This window comes from Mastomys coucha, unplaced genomic scaffold (assembly GCF_008632895.1).
Source record: "Mastomys coucha isolate ucsf_1 unplaced genomic scaffold, UCSF_Mcou_1 pScaffold19, whole genome shotgun sequence".
In the NCBI taxonomy this organism is placed as follows: Eukaryota; Metazoa; Chordata; class Mammalia; order Rodentia; family Muridae; genus Mastomys; species Mastomys coucha.
This window is the reverse complement of record NW_022196901.1, coordinates 16,173,270-16,195,118: the sequence shown is the minus strand read 5'-3', so window position 1 is coordinate 16,195,118 and position 21,849 is coordinate 16,173,270. Positions and strand designations below refer to the sequence as shown.

General features: G+C 44.0%; 1 protein-coding gene across 1 annotated transcript in view; it reads left to right on the top strand.

The window, feature by feature from the left end:
- Nucleotides 1-21,849, top strand: part of Fbxl13 (F-box and leucine rich repeat protein 13) — a 192,677-nt gene that overhangs the window by 125,854 nt on the left and 44,974 nt on the right. The window contains exons 13-17 of the mRNA XM_031380084.1: nt 11,808-11,906; nt 12,634-12,751; nt 12,849-13,011; nt 14,198-14,317; nt 15,084-15,210. Coding sequence (XP_031235944.1) covers nt 11,808-11,906; nt 12,634-12,751; nt 12,849-13,011; nt 14,198-14,317; nt 15,084-15,210 — 627 coding nt within the window. The remainder of the gene's footprint in view (nt 1-11,807; nt 11,907-12,633; nt 12,752-12,848; nt 13,012-14,197; nt 14,318-15,083; nt 15,211-21,849) is intronic.

Here is a 21,849-nt window from a genome sequence, read left to right as displayed (position 1 = left end):
GTCATTGTGGAGGTAGGCTTTGAGGTCTCCCATGCTCAAGCTCTGCCCAGGGTGGAACATGGTCCCCTTCTGCTACCTGCAGATCAGGATGTAGAACTCTCAGCTCCTTCTCCAGCACCAGGTCTGCCTGCATGCTGCCATGCTTCCCACTATGATGACAATGGACTGAACCTCTGAACTGTAAGCCAGCCCCAATGAAATGTTTTCCTCTGTAAGAGTTGCCTTGTCCATAGTGTCTCTTCACAACAATGAAACTCTAAGACAGTACTCCACAAAGGTCATCAGCTTATACTTAACTATCAACATGTACTTATTATTGTCATATATATACCCCAATTTTTGTCAGTTTGGCATTAAACAAGGTACTTTGTATTTTTAATTTGTATTTTCTTTATCACTTGTAAGGTTAAATATGTCTACCCCCCAAACACAGCTCTTATCTCAAAGGGACAAAGATCATTTCTTCTGAAGGCAAATATTAGTGATTTTGGCCCGGAAGCCCAGATTTGGGTTACCTTCAAATCAGTGTTGCGATGTCAGAGGTGTTTACTGATGTCTGTACAGTAACAGAAGAGGCTCACCTCAAGCCTCATGTGCACTGGTGGGAACCACACAGATTCTCAGCCTTAGGCTTCAAGCGCTATCTGATGGCCTGGTGATTGGTGGAGAATAGGAGTTTGTTAAGTTAATGCAGTGACAAAGTTTTTATTTGTTTATCAGGATGTTAGGTCTGACACAGAGGTGGGGAAGGGATGGCTCTTTATGGTGCTAAGATCGTCTGAGAGAGATTGTAATTGGGCTCTGGACTTGCAACAACCCAACCTTTCCATGTTATTGACCTGCAGCACCCCCAACGTTTCCACGTCACTGAAGTGCCAGCCAGTCAGCCTCTGCAGACGCAGCTTCTTTCCAGGAATCCTCATTTACAGATGCTATCTATACAGGGCCACCGTAGACGCTTATGTATTTGTTGAATGACACTGTTTTAAGGTAGCATTATCAAAGAAGTTACCAAACTCATTGAATTTTGAACCTGAATTCAGGATTTTCTTTTGGTGAAAGAAAAAATATCTATTTAACAAAGCTATTTCCAAGGCTGAGGAGAGAACATTGTGAGGTTTCACATGGCTCCGCAAATGCTCACCTTCTTAAATTTGCTTTGAGCATATTTGTGACTGCAACTGTTTGGGTGACAAATGTATGCCCCAGGCTCATGTGTCTGAAGGCCTAGTTTCTGGCTGGTAGCCACTGTTTTAGAAGGTTGTGGAATCTTTGGGAGACAGGGTCTTGCTGGAGGAAGTAGGTCTCTGAGGGTGAAGTGCAGTGGGCATTGAGGTGTCTATAGCCCGGTCTGCTTATGTCCCATAGTGGCTGCCACTGAAATGTGAGCAAGCAGCTGTCACATACACTGGTGCCACTGAGTGGCCTGCGACACTCCTTCCCCACCAGGATTAGCTCAAAGGACCCTTTCCTCTGCTAATGGTTTCTTGTTAGGTGTTTGGTCACAGAGAGGAGAGGAGGAACTGCCGAAGCGACAGACCACAAAGCGATCCCTAATACTTAGAAGCGAACTGAATTCATGCCTGCTTTGCTGGTGCTGAGGCATGGACTGGATAGATAGAGGAATTTCTCTCATGGCTATGCTCGTGCACATACATGTGTTTGTGGATATGCCTGTGAATATGTTGTACACATGTGTGCACATGTGTGTGTGAGCATGTGTATGTGCATGTGCCTGTGAACATATGTGTACATGTATATATGTATGCCCGTGAGTGTACCTGTGCATGTATGCATGCACATGCAAGTGTATGTGCCAATGAATGTGTGCTAAGTTTTTCCAAAATATGACATGCGAGCAGAAAAGTATGCAAGTCACCATGAACAGCCATGTATATGCTTTTAAGCATATTGCAATATGTTTCTGTTGAGTATATAACTAGGAGTCAAAGACTGCTCATCAGGTATACATATGTTAGCTTTAGTTGATATTGCTAATGTTCTGGAATGGATTGGGGCCAATCCCAGTGACCTTTTCCCCCTAGAACAGCCAGAGATGTGGTTTCTGCAGCGAAGCTGAAGCGATGGGTCCTCCTAGTTACTCTGTGTGCTCACCCGTGTCATCTATTTTCATAGTGACACTATCATTAAAGCATCATATGAGAGGCTGGGAGAAGAGTGGGTTTCTTCGTTAAGTAGAATTTGACAGTAAATATTTCATGGCAGGAAGGTTTCATGCAATTTATGTCACCTCAGAGACTCTTATCAAACTGTCAGAAATCAAAATGGGATTTCTATTTCATTAAAAGGAACCAGGAAGAGGAATTTTAAATTGCTGTTTCCTCTGTAACTTTGTGTACTGAAGGAGAAAAAAATACCCAAGGGAAGAAACATAACCAAGGATTTCTATTTTTAATTCATATTAAATTTATTTTCCTTTATTTTGCTTATTTTGGAACTCAGATATCAAGAGCTGATTTAATCCCATTCCTCAGTTCCTGGCAACTTCCTTCCCCCATCTGTGCATGGCTCTCTCGTTTGACTTGTAACCTTTTATCCTACTGCCAACCTCCCTCCAAGCAAGCTCATGACATTATCTGATTCCTACATCTCCACGTGGCCATGTATTCTTAGGGTCTGGTTCCATGCATGTTCATCTTCATGCTCAGATGCAACGCTGTACTGTTGAGCTCACTCCTGACAATACTTCCCAACTAAGGCACGTTCTCTTCTTTGACAACACAGTCACTGGGGGTCTCAGGGTCCAGCTCTGGCTCCCCATTCCTTCTCAGGCCTTGCCTGTGGTCTTGCTGACCTCATTTATAACTTTATATTTTACAAGTAGATGCAGGCAGATATTTTACATATACATATTCTATACACACATACTATTTATAGTTTTGTATCTATAAAGCTATATATATATATTTTGCATATGAAATAATGTCTCAGATCCAGTTGTCTGCCAAGTTTTATACTCATAATCCATTTACTTACTTTGTTTTTTGAGTCAGAGGCTTACTCTGTGGCTCAAGCTATCCTTGAATCCATGGAAACCTTTCTGACTTGCCCTCTTAAATGTCAAGATTATAGGCAAGAGCTAAGGTAAGAGTTAAGGCTGGGATTATTCTATCCTAAGGAAAATATTTCTGCCCTAAAAGTAATATCTCGCTGCGCCTTAGCCTCCCTTATCTGAGTCATTGACAGTTCTCTCTAGCTATTTAGGCTAGAATGTTAGAGTCAGTTGTTACAGATTGGATTAGGTGACCAGCAAATGCAGATATTGAAGCCCCAAGCACAAGCACCCCAGAAAATGCTTTATCTGGGAGTAGTAGCCTTGCAAACAGTCAGAATGAAGTCATTACGGGCAGGCCCTGGTCTAGCCTGACCAGCGTCCCTCTAAGAAATGAAAAGGTTGGTGCAGACACACAGACAGGAAGAACACCAGGAAGACGAAGAGAGTCACCAGTAGGCCAAGAGAACTGGCGTGGATCCCTCTTGCGTGGCCTCAGAGGAGAGGGACTGAACCTGCTGATGCTTTGGTTCAAACTTCAGCCTCTAGAACTGCGAAAGGATGCATTCTGCTGTTTAACCCACGTTGTTTGTGCTCTTTTGTTACCGCATACCTGCCAAACTACGATGACATCCTTCCTCTTCTCCCGTGACTGCCATGAAGTCCAATTCACTAACTGTAGAATCTACCTAGCCTCTGACCAACTCCTCCACGTTTGCAAGGGCCTGCCACTCTTCCCTGTGCCTCAGGCTGTCCTGTCTCCCAGCTATTCTCACCCCTGCCTCTTACATGGCTGTTCTCAACACAGTGTCTTTTTTAAAACCCCAAGCCAGTGTTCTTCCTCTTCTTGAATAGCTGGCAAGGCTTCTTACCAACCTGATGAAGCAAAGCCTTGGAAGGATCTGAAGGCCCTGTGAAATTGCTTTGTCCTCCAGTTGCCTCTCTGACATCATCTCTCCGACGCTCCAACTTGCCAATTCTGCCCCAACCGCACTGCATTGGCCACATGAGCTCTGGGCCTCTGGGTTTTGCACTGGCTGTTCTTTCTGCCTAGAAGGCTGTTTCTGCAGAGATCTGTAAGGTAAATTCCCTCCAAGTCTTTCTCAAATATCCCATTAATGACTAACAAGTGACTAAGTAACAGGCTTCGGAGAGCTCCACTTTGGTTCCGGGTTCACTTAGAGCCCTTGCAGATATGTCCTCAGTTCTATCAAAATACCAAAATGGAAAATATATGTAGATTAGCAGTTCTGAAGGACAAATTTGTCCTTCTATGCATGGAAAAGTGCCAGTTGGGAGGCCAGTGTTGCTCTGCTTTTCCTTCCCTTTATCCTTTATCTGAACAGTATTTCTGCAAGGATTCCTCTGACAACAGTATCCCAAGGTGGCCCTATAGACTAAACACCTCCATACAGCCCTGTCTCCAGCCACAATGAGCCTGAACTCAAAATGTTGTCCAATCAGAACCTTCACTAGAAAGCTGGGCTGACCTTCCTTTGAACCCCTCATGGTCTAAGGCCTCTCCATGTGTACCCCTGTCGGTACGTCCTCACTATACTTTCTCTTTGTATTCATAGCCTCATGCAGCTCTATTTATTCAATGTTATGCTTACTCTCCGGCTTACTCCACTGCTGGGAGCTCCCTGGTGGCAGGGGTTTTACAGGATTTGGCTGTATCCTCATATTCTTAGTACAGTACTCATGACCCCAAAGTAAGTTTTCTAATCAATATCTGATGAATCAGTGATGAAAACTACAGCTTCCAGCTGTGACTAGCTGTGGCCAGCTGTGGCCAGCCAGGTAGCCAGTGGAGGCTCATGGGGCCTGGAAGTTAGCTGAGCATTCAGTCTGCTGCTAAAAGAAATCTTTCTTCTTGGTGAAGGCTAGTCTGACCTGTCTACAAATCTAAATCAGAGAAGATCTTAGAGATTATCAAATACTAAAATGAAAGCATCTTTAAAATCATACTTCAAATATATTACACAAATCAACAAATATCTCAGAAGTGTTCAAAAGAGACTCAGTAATGGTTTATCTAGAGTTCTCATACTGTTAAATCTTTGTGGGGCTAAAGGAACACACTACAAGCTGGACGATTGCATGGTCACTTCAGTTCTCAGCAACTCCAGCATTTCAGAGAGATAGAAATCATGGAAGGTTTTCCTTACTCCTGAGGCTTGTGGTAGAGGTGAGACGATGCCTTGTGAGCATGTCCAGGAATAGACATACTAACCAAGTGTAATGGATATTGGTGCCTCAGCACAGCAAGACCATGAATGGATTTCCTTTTGGCTTGTCTCTCAGTCTCTGTCTCTTTTCTTTTCTCCTCCCCCCTCTCTCCTCCTCCTCCTCCTCCTCCTCCTCCTCTTCCTCCTCCTTTCTGTGCACCAGAAAGCAGTGAGGTGCCTTCCTTTTATTCCAGTTTGGACTAGGGCACCCCTTGATCTTATCATCTCTTTCAGCATAAACCTTGGCTCCAACATAACATTTCCTGGTGCCATTTTCCTTTTCAAATTGTGTATTTTGTATTTGTTGTTGTTATTGTTGTTCTACTTGCTCTTATGCATTACAGACCTGCATAGAGTTAATATTAAGCTTGAAATCTCTTACACCTACAGAGTTAATATTAAGCTTGAAATCTCTTACACCAAAGAAATTAGCCCATTTCTTTTCTATTTAGCCTCAGACAAAATCTTAAGACAAGGGCAGAAAGTAGCCACACTTTTGGACATAATACCATGCCTGGTTGCTGTAACCTTTTGGGCTGGGTCTAGCCTATAAGGGACTAGTATGGGATAGTCCACACTGTCCTCTTAGTACAACTGCCTTTCAGGAGCCTACTCAATGGATCATTAAGTTCTTTTTAAACCATCTAATTTTTGTATTAGTTACTTTTGTATTGCTATGATAAAACACCATGACCAAGGCAATTTATAAAAGAAAATGTTTAATTGGGTTTATGGTTTCAGAGAGTTAGAATCCATGATGGCCAAGCAAAGGTACCATTATAGGAACAAGTGAGAGCTTATATCTTGATCCACAAGCAGGAGGCAAGGAGAGGAAACACTGGGGATTATTCAAATATTTTTGAAACCTCAAAGCCCTTCCCCTATGACACATATTGTGGAACAAGACCACACCTTCCAATCCTTCCCAAATAGTTCCAGCAATTGAAGACCAAGTCTTCAAACATATGAGCCAATGGGACCATTCTCATTCAAATCACACAGTTGGGGAACACTATGCTTGTTCATATTTGCTGAATTCTGTGGTGTAAATATTCTCACAGTAGCCTATTTTCAGTTGCCAGTGGGAGAGTATTGGGAAGGGAGCTGGAAAGAGAGATGCCAATGATATTGTCATTGTGAAAGACACAAATAGCCTTATAAGCAGACAATGGCAATATCTAGCAAAAACAACAAGGAGTGATGAGTATATACTACCTTTGTATTTAATATACTTTAAAACTGTAAATTTAATATATTTTAAATACCTGTGTTTAACATCTTGTAGAATTACTGAAAATGTCTTAGCAACCATTTTTCAGCCATGCATGGTGGCACACACCTTTAGTTCCAGCACTCAGGAGGCAGAGGCAGTGGGAGTTCTGTGAGTTCAAGACCACCCTTGTCTAAAAAGGTAGTCCAGGACAGCTAGGCTCTGCTACACAGAGAAATCATATCTCAAAAATAAACAAAACAAAGCAAAAAATTAAACAACAGCAAAAACCAAAAAACCACTGCCAACAACAAAACAAACAAAATACTATTTTTAAAAAACAATCAAATTTACCTTGTCTTCATAAGTGGCATGAGCCAGCTTCACATAGCACAGAAACTGATGCTAAGATCACATAGAAAATTTGTAGATGAGACCCTTGGTCCATGTGATACTGGAGACCAGGCACTTAACCACAAACCTATCATGAATAAAACTCAAGATGATATTTGGGTTATAATTTTTTTAAGTTGCATGGTCTTAAGTGTTATTTGGTAGAGAGAACTGGCTTCTAGGAGAACTGTAAGACAAAAACCATGGTGCCATGTTTTGTCATGACTCAGCTCTTAGGAGAATATTTTAACCTAGTCCTTCCAGAACTACAGATCCATTGTATTGAAAAAAATACAGGATTATAAAAACCTTTTCATTTTTCCTCTAAATCAGACATGTAACATTTGAATGGTGGTCATAGAATTCCTTGTTTCATATAACTGTCTTGGCCATGGTGAAAAGGAAAGGAAAGAGAAGAAATACAGACTTAACATCTACTGTTTAAGGTTCTTTCAGGAAAATGTATAAAGGACAGAAAATTAGATTAGTAAAAATGAAACATCTGGCAGCAATTCTTCGATCAGATGCTAAGTAACAAGTCTCAGGGGACTCAGCTCTTGTTTCCCAGTCCTGAAAAAGAAGAAGTTTGAAGCAATTTCACACATTTGGACACCCTGCTTAACTGTTGTTTCTCTTCCATTCCTTACCATGGGAAGTGACTCCCACACAGAGTTCCACAAGCTATTCAGAAGAAGCTCGGTTTTGATCTTTGGACAAGAATAATGCAGAGGCCTAAGCTCTAGCTAGAAGTGTTGATGAGCCAAGATTCTCTGAGCATCGCTATGCTGTAAGCATCGCTATGCTGAAAGAAGGAAGAACCATGTTTGACTCTGCCAACCATTAAGGAGAGGGTTCTCCACGTAACACAGCAGGAGCTGTGCTTAATTTAACCATTGGATGAGGAGAACAACAAGAAACTCTGTGCTCAACAACAATGACACAAGTTCAAGATGGGCCAGCCTCTCTCTGGCTGATGACAGCTCTGAGTCACTGGAGAGCAAATGGGATGGCAAGCGTGCTTGCCCTCCTGGCATCTGCAGGCCTCTCTCCACTGTGCTTGCCCTCCTGGCATCTGCAGGCCTCTCTCCACTGCATTCTAGTTCCTCACTCACATCGGACAAGTAAAGCTATTTTTAAGAATAGCTTGTCATCCAAATGTTTTGATAAATATGGCAATTTTTTAAAGATTTATTTATTTATTATATGTAAGTACACTGTAGCTGTCTTTAGACACCCCAGAAGAGGGCATCAGATCTTATTATGGATGGTTGTGAGCCACCATGTGGTTGCTGGGATTTGAACTCAGGACCTTCGGAAGATCAGACAGTGCTCTTAACCACTAAGCCATCTCTCCAGCCCCTATGGCAATCTTTTAATTGGCCAAGTTGACTCATTCCTCGTTATAATGGACACTGGATAAACAATTTATTCAGCGCTCACTCGCTCTATTAAAACCCCTTTGCTGGGCCATACTCTGTATCGGGTTTCTGTTGTCTTGTGTAGACACGTTTGCGGCTAAGACCCTGCCTGTGTTCCTCAGAGGGTTCCTCTGTTTGGCAAGTATCACAGAGGGTAGAGTGGGAGCTGTGGCTTCAGCTCAACACAGTGAAGTAAAATGTTCCACCATGTCTGGGGGGAATCTCTGCTTTCTTCTCCAGTAATTCATTCTAGCTGCTAAGCAATGCTCATTTGAGGTCACCAAGAGGCTGCGCAGGATATATGGGTCTGACCAAAGTCATCACATTACTTATGAATCATTGGCCACAGTGCTGCTAGACTGAGAGAAACAGCTGGAAGTGGTCCAGGAACACGACTTGGACCATAGCTACTCAGGTTGGATATGTCTATTGCAGAGGGTCTGTCCCCGCACATTTATCATTTTTTTTTTTTGTTACTAAGCAGACCCAGCCAGAGAGGCAGTTATAGAGATGGAGTAGACAATGGACCTGTGTTCAGCGGTGTCTTTACCCAACCATGCACCATCTTAAAAAGCTGGGACCTTCTCCCTGGCACTCAGCACTCCACATGGGTCACTTTGTTCTCCATGCACAGTGCCACCTTGTCATCTTGTTGTGTGTCTTCTTGTCGTGTGTACGGACTGCTCCATTAGCAGCTGAGGAGAATCTCCTCCCGGTCAGCAGCCATGACTGTCTGTTAGGACACGAGCTTGGAGCACAATGCTGAGACCACTTCCTCCAGTTTCCTAAGCAGCAAAGGAGGGCCACACCACCTCACGAGTAAGCAGAGATCAGACCTTCAGTTGTTACACAGAAAACGCAGTCACCAATCTAGAGGGTACCTCAGATTCGAAGGTGGTAAAATAGTGTCTATTTCCTCCTTATTTTAAGGAAAAATATTCCAGTTTCAGATTTATACTCCATTATTTCAGCAAAGAGAAAGCAACTAATAATTGGTTGGCCTAAAAGATTCTGGCAGAAATATTTGAGCCATAAAACATTAGCCAAACATCTTTTTGGATATCATAATATAAACTTGGTGGAGAACTAAGATCCTGGTGCCAGGACAAAGCTGAGACCTTCTCTCCAGTCTCAGAGGTCCCTCCCCACTCTCCAGAGACTAACCCTTGGGGCAGAAGCTCCAGCTTTTGGCTGTAGTGCACGAAGTCCCCCAGCTGGGCTGCTGGATAAATCACCTTTTCTCCCTTTTCAGGAAATCTTGTCATGAATGTGTTTTCAAGACACGAGGAAGGAAGGCTGTTTATTTGCTCTGTAGAAGCCATTTCTTGATATAACAGTGCCAGGATCTGAGATAGAGGGAGTGAAGGCAGAACTGTTAAAAACAGCCATTGTCGCCTGTGGGGTTAACAGAAGAGGTGGGCTCTGGCCCAGGCATTGACAACTGTCTGATGAACTTTCATTCACTTGCTCCTCTGGCTCATCCAGTCAGGATCAGACGCTGCTCAGAGCTGAGGGACTGGGTAGGGAATCCATCTCTCAACACCACCGTCCACCACCATGCCTTCTTTGTATTTGCCTGTGAGGAATGCACTGTGGAGAATCTCAAGGTCCATCCACCTCTAGTTCTTGTGTCCAGAAGAACAATTAGGGGCCAAACGGTGGCTGATGGTGCATGACTGGGCACCGTGTGCGCCACTGCTGTGTGAGGGAGGGGTAGGGCCAGGGAGCCCAACCTTGCTGACCCCAAGCCTTGAATCATTCCTCCTCACATGTGTTTACACGTTCATTCATCTCCATGGACTTTTTTTTTTTTTTTTTGGAAGAAGTCACAAAAAATTCCCTAAGGAATCCACGGCAACAATACAAAATGTCCCCTCTTATGGCTCTCCCTCCCTCTTTATCTACTAAGCTGATTCTTGCCACCGGAGCCAAGACCAGCACTCCACCTCTCAGTGTTGCTTACCATGTTTAAGGCATCAGAAAGACAGAACCCCTCCCTAGAATTCAGGCTGCTTTGCTTTATCCATGGGCTACACGTGGGTGAGCCTCCGGGTGAGCCTCCAGGTAAGTCTCCTACGATGGTACAGTGAGCCTCACGTGGGTGAGCCTCTGTGGGTGAGCCTCCGACGGTACAGTCAGCCTCAAGAGGAAGACAGGGCTTTGCCCCAGCGAAAGGAACTCTGCCTGAAGACTACAACATGGAGCCCTTTCTTGATTTTTGATTCAAAATCATAATATCTCCTCTTCCTGGAATTTCAGCTTCCTGTCTTTGGTTTATAGATTTCAGACTAGCCAGCCCTTCGTATCCAGCAATCTGATTTCTTTTCCTTAAAACAAGCAAACAACAACAACAACAAAACAACAAAACTGGATCACTTTATATACACAGCCCCCTGGATTTCCTAGAACTATGTAGACTGGGCTGGCCTTGAACTCACAGAGAGAGGGCTACCTGCCTCTGCCTTCTGAGTGCTGGGATTAAAGGCCTGTGCCACTACACCATGCATGATATGATTTCTATTTCTTTGTTTGTTTGTTTGTTTGTTTGTTTTTTGGTTTTTTGAGATAGGGTTTCTGTATGTACCCCTGGCTGTCCTGGAACTCACTCTGTAGACCAGGCTGGCCTCAAACTCAGAAATCCTCCTACCTCTGCTTCCCAAGTGCCAGGATTAAAGGCGTGTGCCACCACTGTCCGGCTATGATCTGATTTCTTAAAGTAAATCTCTTTCTCTTCAGAGATTTAGATAGACATCTTAGTTTCTGAAGGCCTTGGAAGAAGTCTTCTGTAGATGTGACTCTCATTTTCTGTGCCTCGCTACTGTGGAAACTGCATGTCACAGGCATCCATCTGTGCCCTAATGTCCTCAGTCTCACAGGTCCAGCTGAGTACCAAGTGTCCCCCCATCCTAAAGAACTAATTATTTTAAGGTAATTTATCATATAGTTATTATTTGGCCCAATGAGGCAGAAACAGGTTAGTGATGCCAGGGACCAAGGGGAAGGGTTTGTGGCAATCAGGTGCCTGGTTGCTCATGGTTTCCATTTGGCTTATGAACATGTTTCGGTGGTGATGCAGGTGGTGACTAGAAAATATTGTCTGTCTATATCATGTGAGCTTTACTTCATTAGGACATGAATTCATGACAAAAACAATCAGGACTGGATTCTTCCTGTTATGCAAGTACTATTTTATGGTTTTAATTCAATTTTATTTATTTAAAAATTACATTTATTTGATGTGTGTGCATGCACACACATGCATGTGCAATGAATGAGCTGTATGGATCTTGATGAGTTCAGAATACAACAGCTATGTACAAAAGGCTGAACATTGTGTAGCTGCACTCATATTAAATGCTGGAGTCAGTTCTAGCTTCTGTCATGTGAGCTCCGGGTTTTGAACCTGGGCTATTTGGCTTGACAGCAAGCACATTCAGCCCATGGTTTTAATTTTAAAACACGTGGAAATTTCAAGCATCTGTGATCTGGTGATCATGAATGGCCTGCTAATTACCTTTCCCATGACTTCCTCCTCTGTGATTCAGATCTCAGTCCAAGGCTTCAGGAACATTGCCAGCAGCTGCACGGGCATCATGCACCTGACCATCAACGACATGCCAACTCTGACGGACAACTGTGTAAAAGTGGGTATCAAGAAAGAACCTTTCCCTTCACTTAGATGAACACACATTCTTTTTATTTTAAAGATTTATTTATTATTATATTTAAGTACACTGTAGCTGTCTTCAGACACACTAGAAGAGGGTGCCAGATCTCATTACAGATGGTTGTGAGCCACCATGTGGTTGCTGGGACTTGAACTCAGGACCTTCGGGAGAGCAGTCAGTGCTCTTAACTGCTGAGACATCTCTCCAGCCCCATGAGCACACATTTTAATAGCCTTAACTATTGAAAACTGTAAATCAACTTCTTCTTTGGATTGATTAATAGCTAGGAAATCATTTAGATATTTACACATACACACATGCATGTATCTTAAAAAACATTTGAAGGCTTCAGTACTTCATGAAGATAAAATCAAAGCACAACGGTAATTCTCTCAACTAACTGCGATCTAGCCTCAGCTCTGCTTGGTTTAAATCTGATGCCCCATGTCAAATTGCTGGCTGACTGGCTCGGCACCCCATTTCCTCATGTTTGCCCATGCTCTCCAGACATGATTTCATTTTCGTTTCTTTTCATTATTGAAACATGAGCATATTGATTTCATCAAATATGAAAACAGTCCTATTTGCTTTAAAATTGGGAAAATACAATCGTCAGCATGTTTATCCAAAAACATTACAGGGAGATGGCACTACCCCCTCACCGTCTGTTTCCTCCGGTAATCCTGTCTCTCCTCTCGTGAAGGTTTTGGTTGAGAAGTGTCCCCGGATCTCATCAGTGGTTTTAATTGGTTCACCACACATCTCTGACTGTGCTTTCAAAGCTCTTTCCACCTGTGACCTCAAAAAGATTCGATTTGAAGGTCTGTGAAGCTCAACTTATCCTTATTTTTAATTTTTAAATTTTTATATTTAAATTTCCTGGACATTTAGATATAGTATTTGTATTTCCTCTAACAGGAAACAAAAGAATTACCGATGCATGCTTTAAGTCGATAGATAGGAACTATCCAGGCATCAATCACATTTACATGGTGGACTGCAAGGGGCTGACAGACAGCAGCCTCAAGTCACTTTCAGGGTTGAAGCAACTGACGGTGTTGAACTTGACAAATTGCATCAGGTAAGAAGACTTTCATGGTATTCAAAAAATGTTGATTATCTGGGATGCTCCAGGTTCTCCCCACAAAGGTAAGGTGAGACTGTGAAAGGTGGGCCCAAGCGTTATTGTAAGTTTTCTATTTTTCTATTCTGATTGATGGATAAGTTACATAACATTTTCCCTCTGCACATGTCCTTTCCCATAATGCATTTGTTTTTAATCATGTACATATCCAATTATGCATAGGCTCAAGACAGTAAACAGGATTTCCCCTAAAATTCACTTGAGAGCCCAATTTTGCCATAACTCACATGCTCCCTAAACCAGCTCAGCTGGCTCAGCCCATTCTTCACAAGTATGCACTGGAAATATATTTGAATGGACATATTTGATGGAATTATATTTGAATGGACATATTTGATGGTTGTTAGGGGAAGAGAAAATTATATTGTTTTTCAGAGTGTGTGGGGGGCTACAGGGGGACCTTGAATGCCATGGAAATCCATCCAGGAGATTAAGTCTTGCTTTTCTCTGTTCTAAAATGCCTTAACCTGAGTGTTATGAAATATAATGTGGCGGGTGAGGGCAGATCCATGCCAAAGCATTCCCTGAGAAATCATGCCATGGGATAGACCTGATATTCAGGGGTTTTATTTGGGGGAAGGGAAGGGAATGAGGGTCTGGAGAAGGGGTATAGGCAGAGAAGGGGGACAGAGAATGACAGAAAGAAGGAAAGAGAGGCTGGCCAGGAATATGTGGGAAGAGGGGGGAAGAAGCAGGGGAGGGAGGAGAGGGGAGGCGGAGGGGGAAGGAACTGGCCAGCACCTGGCAGTACCAAGCAATGGTAGCAGATGATGATGACATAAGCCATTGGTAGGTGCCTGGAGGAGCCTATCGGAATTGCAGGTAAGCTAAGAGTCCATTTTAAACTGGGAAAAAAAGTCATTCCCTGTTGTTAATACTCATGACACCTAATTAAAGAAATGGACACTAATAACATCTTGTGGCTATTCCTCCCATTACTATCATCTATTCATTTTCTATTATATTAAGAGCTATGCAATCAAATTTGTTTCTAAAATTTGACAAAATAATAGTATGTGGAATTTCCTACTTTGGGCTATCACTGGTGTAGAAGCACATGTCACCACCAGTCTGCATGTTTGTGTATGAGGTCATACGTGACAATCCTCTCTCATCTCTACAGGATTGGTGATGTCGGCCTGAAGCATTTTTTTGATGGTCCTGCGAGTATAAAGCTAAGAGAGCTCAATTTGACGAACTGCTCTCTGCTGGGAGACTCCGCTATCATCAGACTGTCGGAGCGGTAGGAAAAGCAACGTCTACACTATTACATTAGCCGTTATGTTGCTAATAGGAGTGGTCAGTGATAGGTCTCAGAGCCCATGCCCTCTCCAGCACACTAGGCATATCCAGAAGCTGGAGAAGCCCTGAGCCTGACGCCTTAGATGAGCTAACGCCTATGACCTCTGAGGTACTTCCTCTTACTTCCCCCCAGCTGGAGTTCTGAAATGGAGATAGGGATATGTAGGTAGGCGTGACTTCTTCCTCCAGGACACCTTCCTGCAGGCTTTCCTGAGGACTATTCTGGGCGACTGATTGAATCTTCAGCTGAACAGAGCTCCTGCTGCAAACCATCTGAGGGTGGGGCTCAGCGTTGGGATTCTCCAGGTGTCTCCATGGTGATTGTGATAGATGCTTTGCATTGTTAGAAGTCACCTGGAAGGAAAACCTTGAATTGCAGAAAGTCTTACACTTTCATCTCCCTTCCTTCTCTCCAACTTTATAACACCAAAATAGTAGCCAGCTGAGGTGGTTTCACACCTGTAATCCCAGCACTTCAGAGGCGAGAGGACAGCCACGAGTTCAAGGCCACCCTAGAACTACATAGTGAATTCCAGGCCAGCCTAAGGTATAGACTAAGACCCTGTATCAACATAGCAAACAGCTCAGTCAGTTTACATAAGGTTGAGGAAAGGAGAGTCCCTTCTTCCCCACCATCTGCTCTCCACAGAGTCAGTGTTGTCAGTGTTTGAGAGCTTGGAGGTTAAGCTGGTCTGCTTTCCTTTCAGCTGCCCCAATTTACACTACTTGAATTTACGAAATTGTGACCATCTGACTGACTTGGCAATTGAATATCTTGCAAGCATGCTATCCTTGATATCAATAGATCTTTCTGGAACACTCATCTCAAATGAGGTAAACAAAAAAACAGTATGATGATTTATTTATTTTTTTGTAACATCATTTTCTGGTTTGCAAGAAAATGGAGAGAAGGATATTTTTCTTTCTTAAGTTAGTACATTACAAATGGAAAATTTAAGAATATTGTCTCCAGCATAGTGATAAACGCTGTTGTTCATAAACTGTCATGTTTCTTTGTCTTACAAAAAAAAAAAAATTAGCAAGCTCCAGTACTTTGGAGAAAGGCATGACAGACACAAGTATTACATGATAGTCTAAAATTTGTTTTATTATAGATATTGGGTTTGTGTAGCAACGATGTACTTTAAGTAAACAGCAGAGTATATTTTTTCCTGTGAATTTCACACTCTAGAAACTATGGGGGTACTTTGAGATTGAAGGTCAAGTTTTCTCAAAATCAGTTGATGCTACTCTTCAAAGATCAAGCCAGCTCTGCCACCCCAGCCTGCCTCACCTCCTCGTCCTGTGAGAGGTGGGCGTGTTTCTGAAGGACTGTGGTGGGCGTGGAAGAGCTGTGCTACTTCCTTGAAGGGCTCCTCCCCAAGCTGCTTGCTAAATCCCTATTCAAAGACCAAAGCCAAAAGTCCCCATCTGAGACCTACCCTGAGAAGCCCTGCGTTTGGAAGCCCAGGAACCCACACACTCGTGAACCCCACAGCATCCATGAACAGGACCTGCTTCCCACTGTGCGGCCGACATCTTCACCCACAGCTGTCTCAGACGAAGAGCACACCGCTTCACTGCTCTGGTTCTTTTCTTTCTTTGCTTCTTTCTGAGTGCACCTAGATCCAGCCTTCATTTGGTCAGATGGTCTCCTCCGTCCTTCTTTGGAGTGTCATATATAAGTAGGGGTGTGGAGGAGTTCTATGTAGTCAGTTCCCTGTGTCGCAGTTAGTGTTTGGGCTTCTCATGCCGTCTTCTGAGCATGCAGGACTTGATATCTTAAGACCATCTGATGCTACATTTCAAGGCTAGGTGGCTCTCTAATGTGTCTCCTTCATTCCAGCTCCAAGGCCACTTCTCGGGGCTCCTCTGGATCCTGCTAGTGTATGGTGACCCTGTGAGACTGTCTCAGGGCTACTCTCCCAGATACCCCCCACCCCACATTCTCCCCCTCCCTCCGCCCCCATCATGCATGTGTTCCTCCTTTGACACATGCTCAGTCTCTCTTCTTGCTTCGCTGCAGAGTGGCTGACCTTGAGTAAGCTAGAGTCCAAATTGAGCTTGGTGTTCTTGGTGAGGCACTTGGGAGTGAGTGGCTAATGGGTCCCTGAAGGGAGGGCGGGGTTTCCTTCTTTGAATTGCTCTCACCTGCACTTCCTATCTGTTCTAATTCCTTCTGAACAGCCCTGCTGTGCTTTCTCCCTGGATTGCCTTGACCCGCTGAGTTCCAATAACTCCATTTCTTCCTCTTGTCCCAGCACGGGACAAGTGCTGGACAAGTGATGGACAGTTCCTACTGCTGCCAACGTCTCACTGCATCTACCCACATAGCCTCTCAGTTTCCCTGCCATCGGAGCTTCCAGTTCTCCATTGACATGAACTTCCCTCAGGATTTTTTCCCCCAGATTTTATTTTTATATATGGATGTTTCTTCTGCATGTGTGCTGTACACCATGTGGATGCCTGGTGTCCCTAAAAAGCTAGAAGAGAGGGTGTCGGATCCTTTAGGACTGTTAGTGAGCTGCTGTGTGGGAATCCAACCTAGATCCCCTGAAAGAGGATCACCTTTTCTCCAACCCCACTTTCCTTAGTTTTGAACACGTAATAGTTGTTGGTTCTTCCCCTTGGATCTTAACAGATAAAACGACGAACACAGAAAAACTCTATCGTTTATCAACTCTACAAGGAAAAGTGGGCCAGTTGTGCTTCCTAACCCTGTCTGGGCACTCTGTCTTCCTCTCCAGCTGATCTAGTCGGAGACAGTCTGGACAGGCCCCCATGTGATGCAGAGTCCCTTAGACCATATTCTTCTCCTTTCTGGTTCTTGCTTCCTGTCTTTTCCTGTCCTGCCCCTCCACTCCCCTCCCCTGCCCTCTCCTCTCTTCCCCTGCCCTCCTCTTTCCTCCCTTCCCTTTCTCTTCCCTTCCCCTCCCCTACCTTGGCCTCCCTCCCTTACCTTGCCCTCCCCTGTCCTCCCCTCCCCTCCCCTGCCATCCCCTCCTCTCCTCCCCTGCCCTCTCTTCCCCTCCCCTCCCTCCCTTTCTTCTTTCTGTTTACTTTTCTTTCCTCTCTCCTTTCCCTCCCCTCCTCTTCACTTTTCTCACATTAGTAATTTTTCTTCTTGGCATGGACTAGTTCCCTAATCTAGGGATGGAAAAAAAATTCCATGATTTTAACAAATGTCCTGCCCTAAGTCTTTTAGAACCCAGTGTTTAAATCTTAAATTTAAATCCTACTTTCCACACCTCTCCTCGTTGCTTTGTATTAAACCTCCCCTTGGCTCATGAGCGTCCAGCTGTTATCTGCAGGGCCACAGGATAACAAGGGGAAGAGGATCAGATGCATAATAAAACATGGAACATCTAATTCTACCACAGCTCTTAGCACAAGCCTGATGTGCCAGGAACAGTCTGCTGACTGAAGACAAAATTCTGTGACCTGGTGGGGCTTTTTAGCATTTAGGGGGAACTCAGTTTTCATTTCCAAAGACCATGTTTTAAGATTTTACCCCCTGAGAGCAAGTGAAAGACTTATGAATGTGGCCTCCAGTTCTGTTCTCCTTAGTTTTATTGTCCCCTGAAGAAAGACTATTATTTGAGAGTGGTAGAAGCATCCATGTAGCAATCTAAAAACAACACTAAATGGATGAAAATCTTGTAAAGTCTTTTCCTCCTTCATCTAAAAGGTGAGTGATTAACGAGGACATTGGTAGAACAGCCATTGAGTTATCTTCAGTTGATCTAAAGCAAGTCAACCCTGCCCATGCCAGGACAGTCCAACAGATCGTGCCTGGTACATCAGGACTGCAGGTCTGGTGAAATGTAAATTTGATGGCAGACTTAACACTCAGAATTTAAATTTTGGGGTGTTACAGATACTCACCAGAGATGAAATGGGATCAGTTGTGCCTTTGGGTAAAGTTTGCTCTCTAGTAATATGTCCATTTTAAATTCTTCTGAGTAAGTTTTCAGTTAGAATTTCACTACCACTCAGTTAACTAGCATTTGTTGTGACTTTGGTGTGAGGTCCTGGTCCTGTCTCTTCCCTGGGAGACCTCCTGTGGTTCAGAGGGTTTGGGGACGCCTTAACTTCTAAGCAGAGGAGAGCATGTGAACAATCAGAGGCAGCTGTTCAAGCCATTGAGTCTTAGTATGTGCTGGCATCAGGGCAGCAGCACGTGGGGCTACAGCTTGACCATCAGGAGAACAGAGAGGGCTGCTGTGCATGGAACAGACAGGCCAGGTATCTTTAGGCATCTTTAATCTTCTATAACTTTGTAAACATATAACTAAATGACATTGTTAATCTCACTTGGGTTACTTGGATGCGACTTTATCTCCATGTATATAAAAAGGTTTTCTATTAGTTCAAAGAGCTATGATTTCCTAAAGGCCACAGGATCCGTAATTGGGGCCGTCAAGCCATGGCTCGGGCTTCCTTAGTCACCACCATATGTGTTGTTTAAAGGAAAAAATGAGTCAGAACAGTGTTCCAGACAGATGATTAGACAGTGGTTTATAAAGAGTCTTTCATTTGCACAAATTGTAAAGACTTCCATGAGGAGTCCTGGATTGTGAGTGATTTCTATATAGGCAATCTGTATATAGGCAATCTGCCGGAGTCCCCTCACAGAGGGATCTCTGAGGACTGGGAATTGGTTCCATCTATTGCTGTCCCTAGACCCCTAGGGAGCAGTAGGCACTTATACACACATTGAAGGAGTAAGTGTTTGGCAGTGTGGTCTCTAACAAGGGTGAGACCTGTTCTCTGCAGCTTTGGTTGAAAGAGTAGGTATGCGTTATTTTAACATGGTGTGGCAGATGGGTACAATGGCTTCCTAATTTGCCCTATTCAGCACAGATGCAAAGAAACGCATGCTTGTTCAAAGGACTCCATGCAGCGGGGTCTTGGACATCCTGTGAAAGGGATGTTGAAGGAAACTTAAGTACTGTGCTGAATCAAGTATAGACTTGAACCAATGACAGAGTAGCACCTGGAGCAGCCATAGACCCCCATGTTAAGTGGATCCTTGGGAGGCTGGAAGCACAGTGTCTTAGTCACTCACTGTTCTATTGCTGGGAAGAGACGCCATGACCACAGCAACACTTACAAAGGATAACATTTAATTGGCGCTAGATTACAGTTTCAGAGATTTAGTCCATTATAGTCATTGTCATCGTGGAGGGGAGCACCGTAGTACACAGGCAGGCACAGGAGCAGCAGCTGAGAGCTACAATTTTAATCTGTGGGAAAGTATGTAGGGGATGGGGGGGTACGGAGGGTGAGAGACTGGCATAGATTTTAAAACCCAGTCCCAGTGACACACTTCCTTCAACAAGAACACACCTCCTAAGTCCTTTCATTTTCACTTCCTTGTGACAAAGAATTCAAATATACGAGCCTGTGGGAGCCAGTCTCACTCAAACCACCACAGTGGGTGACTAGAAGAACAAGGAGCCAGTAAGTGTTTGGGGAATTAAAGGAAAAGGAGGCTGTGAACCAGGCTGGAGTATACGGAGAGGACTCTGAACAAGTGTTGGTAGACAAAACTGAAAGATGCTGTGACTGGCCAGTTACAGGAAATGAAGATGTGGGAGTGGTTTAGGGAATAATGATATTTAAAAATCTGGCTATTGGGACTGCAAACACAGGTCAGTGCCTAAGAACATTTCCACTCTTCTAGAGGCCCCAGTTTCAATTCCTGGCACCTATTGCAGGCAAAAGAACCATACACATAAAATCATTTTTAGAATTTCAAATTAAAAAAAAAAATTGGATGGATACAAGTCCTACTGTGGTGGTTTGAATAAGAATGCCCCACCCCCACCCCATGCTGGTCCTGCAGATCCAAAGCTGCAGAATCTCCATGACATAGGGCAATAACCAGGAGGAGATGATGTCACAGAAGCCAGAGATCTTGAACCAGACCATTGACCCATTGCAATGAATATTTTCAAGTGAAGATGTGTGGGCCATTGGTAAAGGGTGGGGGTTGGCGGGGTGGCCTTTGAGATTTCAAATGCTCAAGCCAGACCCAGTGTCTCTCTCTTCCCACTACCTGCCAATCTGAATGCAGAACTCTCAGCTATCTCTCTAGTACCACGTCTGCCTTTGTAGTATCAGGTTCTTGCTATGATAATAATGGACTAAACTTCTGAACTGTAAGCCAGCTTCAATTAAATAGTTTTTTTTAAAGAATTACTGTAGTCATAGTATTTCCTCACAGCAATAAAATATTGACTAAGGCACCTACTTTTATTATTTTTATTCATGTTTATTTATTTAAGGACTTTTTTTTTTTTAACACATGGTTTCTGTGTGTAGCCCTGACTCTTCTGGAACTTGATCTGTAGACTAGGCTGGCTTTGAACTCAGAGCTCTACCTGCCTCGGTCTCCCAAGTGTTGGGATTAAAGATGTGCACCACTGCGCCCAGCTGGAGGTCCTATATTTAAAACAGTTTGGTAATATAAGAAACGTAACTGATTTTGAAGGAAAGATTGCAGGTTCCCAAGAGAGTGTGGAATATTTGTGTGAAGGGCTTAGGAGAGAGGCGGATGGCTGTCACTACCATGAGCCTTGGCTGTGCCTGTGGCTGTGGGAAAGCTTCCTGGGAGACCTGAGAGAGAGAAGCCAGCAGCTAGGAGAAACAGAGCGGACACCACATGGTTATGGTGTAGGAAGATCTGTGAAGGGGATTAAAGAAAGAAGGTAATGGATGGCAGGAGAACCCAGTGAGCACACTACGGCTGGAATGGAGTTGCATTGACTGTCAGTGTCTGCTGAGAGCGGATGCTTCCCCAGGGAAAAGGGAGACTGTAAAAGGACATTTTCCGGCTAGACCTCTGCCTACCTTTCTGTCATCCTCATGGCCTCGCTTTGCTCTTCTTCACTCCATCCCCACAGCCTCCATCTAGGTTCTCAAGCAAAGTATTTCCCATCTCAGGATTTTTACACACATGCTTGGGATGTGGATTTGTATATGTGTGCCTGGGATGCAGGATTTGTATACATTCCTGAGATGCAGGGTCTGTATACATGTGCCTGGCATGCAGAGTTTATATACGTGTGCCTGGGATGCGGGGTCTGTATAAATGTTCCTGGGATGGGGGATCTGTATATATGTGTCTGGGATAAGAGGGTTGTATAAGTATTCCTGGGATGGGGAGGGGGTCTTTGTATGTATGCCTGGGATGGGGGGCTGTATACATGTATCTGGGATGGGAGGGTCTGTATACATGTGCCTGGGATGGAGGGCTGTATACATATATCTGGGATGGAGGGTCTGTATACATGTGCCTGGGATGGAGAGTCTGTATACATGTGCCTGGAATGCAGGGTCTGTATACATGTGTCTGGCATGTGGGGTCTGTATACATGTGCCTGGGATGCGGGTTCTGTACACATGTGCCTGGGATGCGGGGTCTGTACACATGTGCCTGGGATGCGGGGTCTGTACACATGTGCCTGG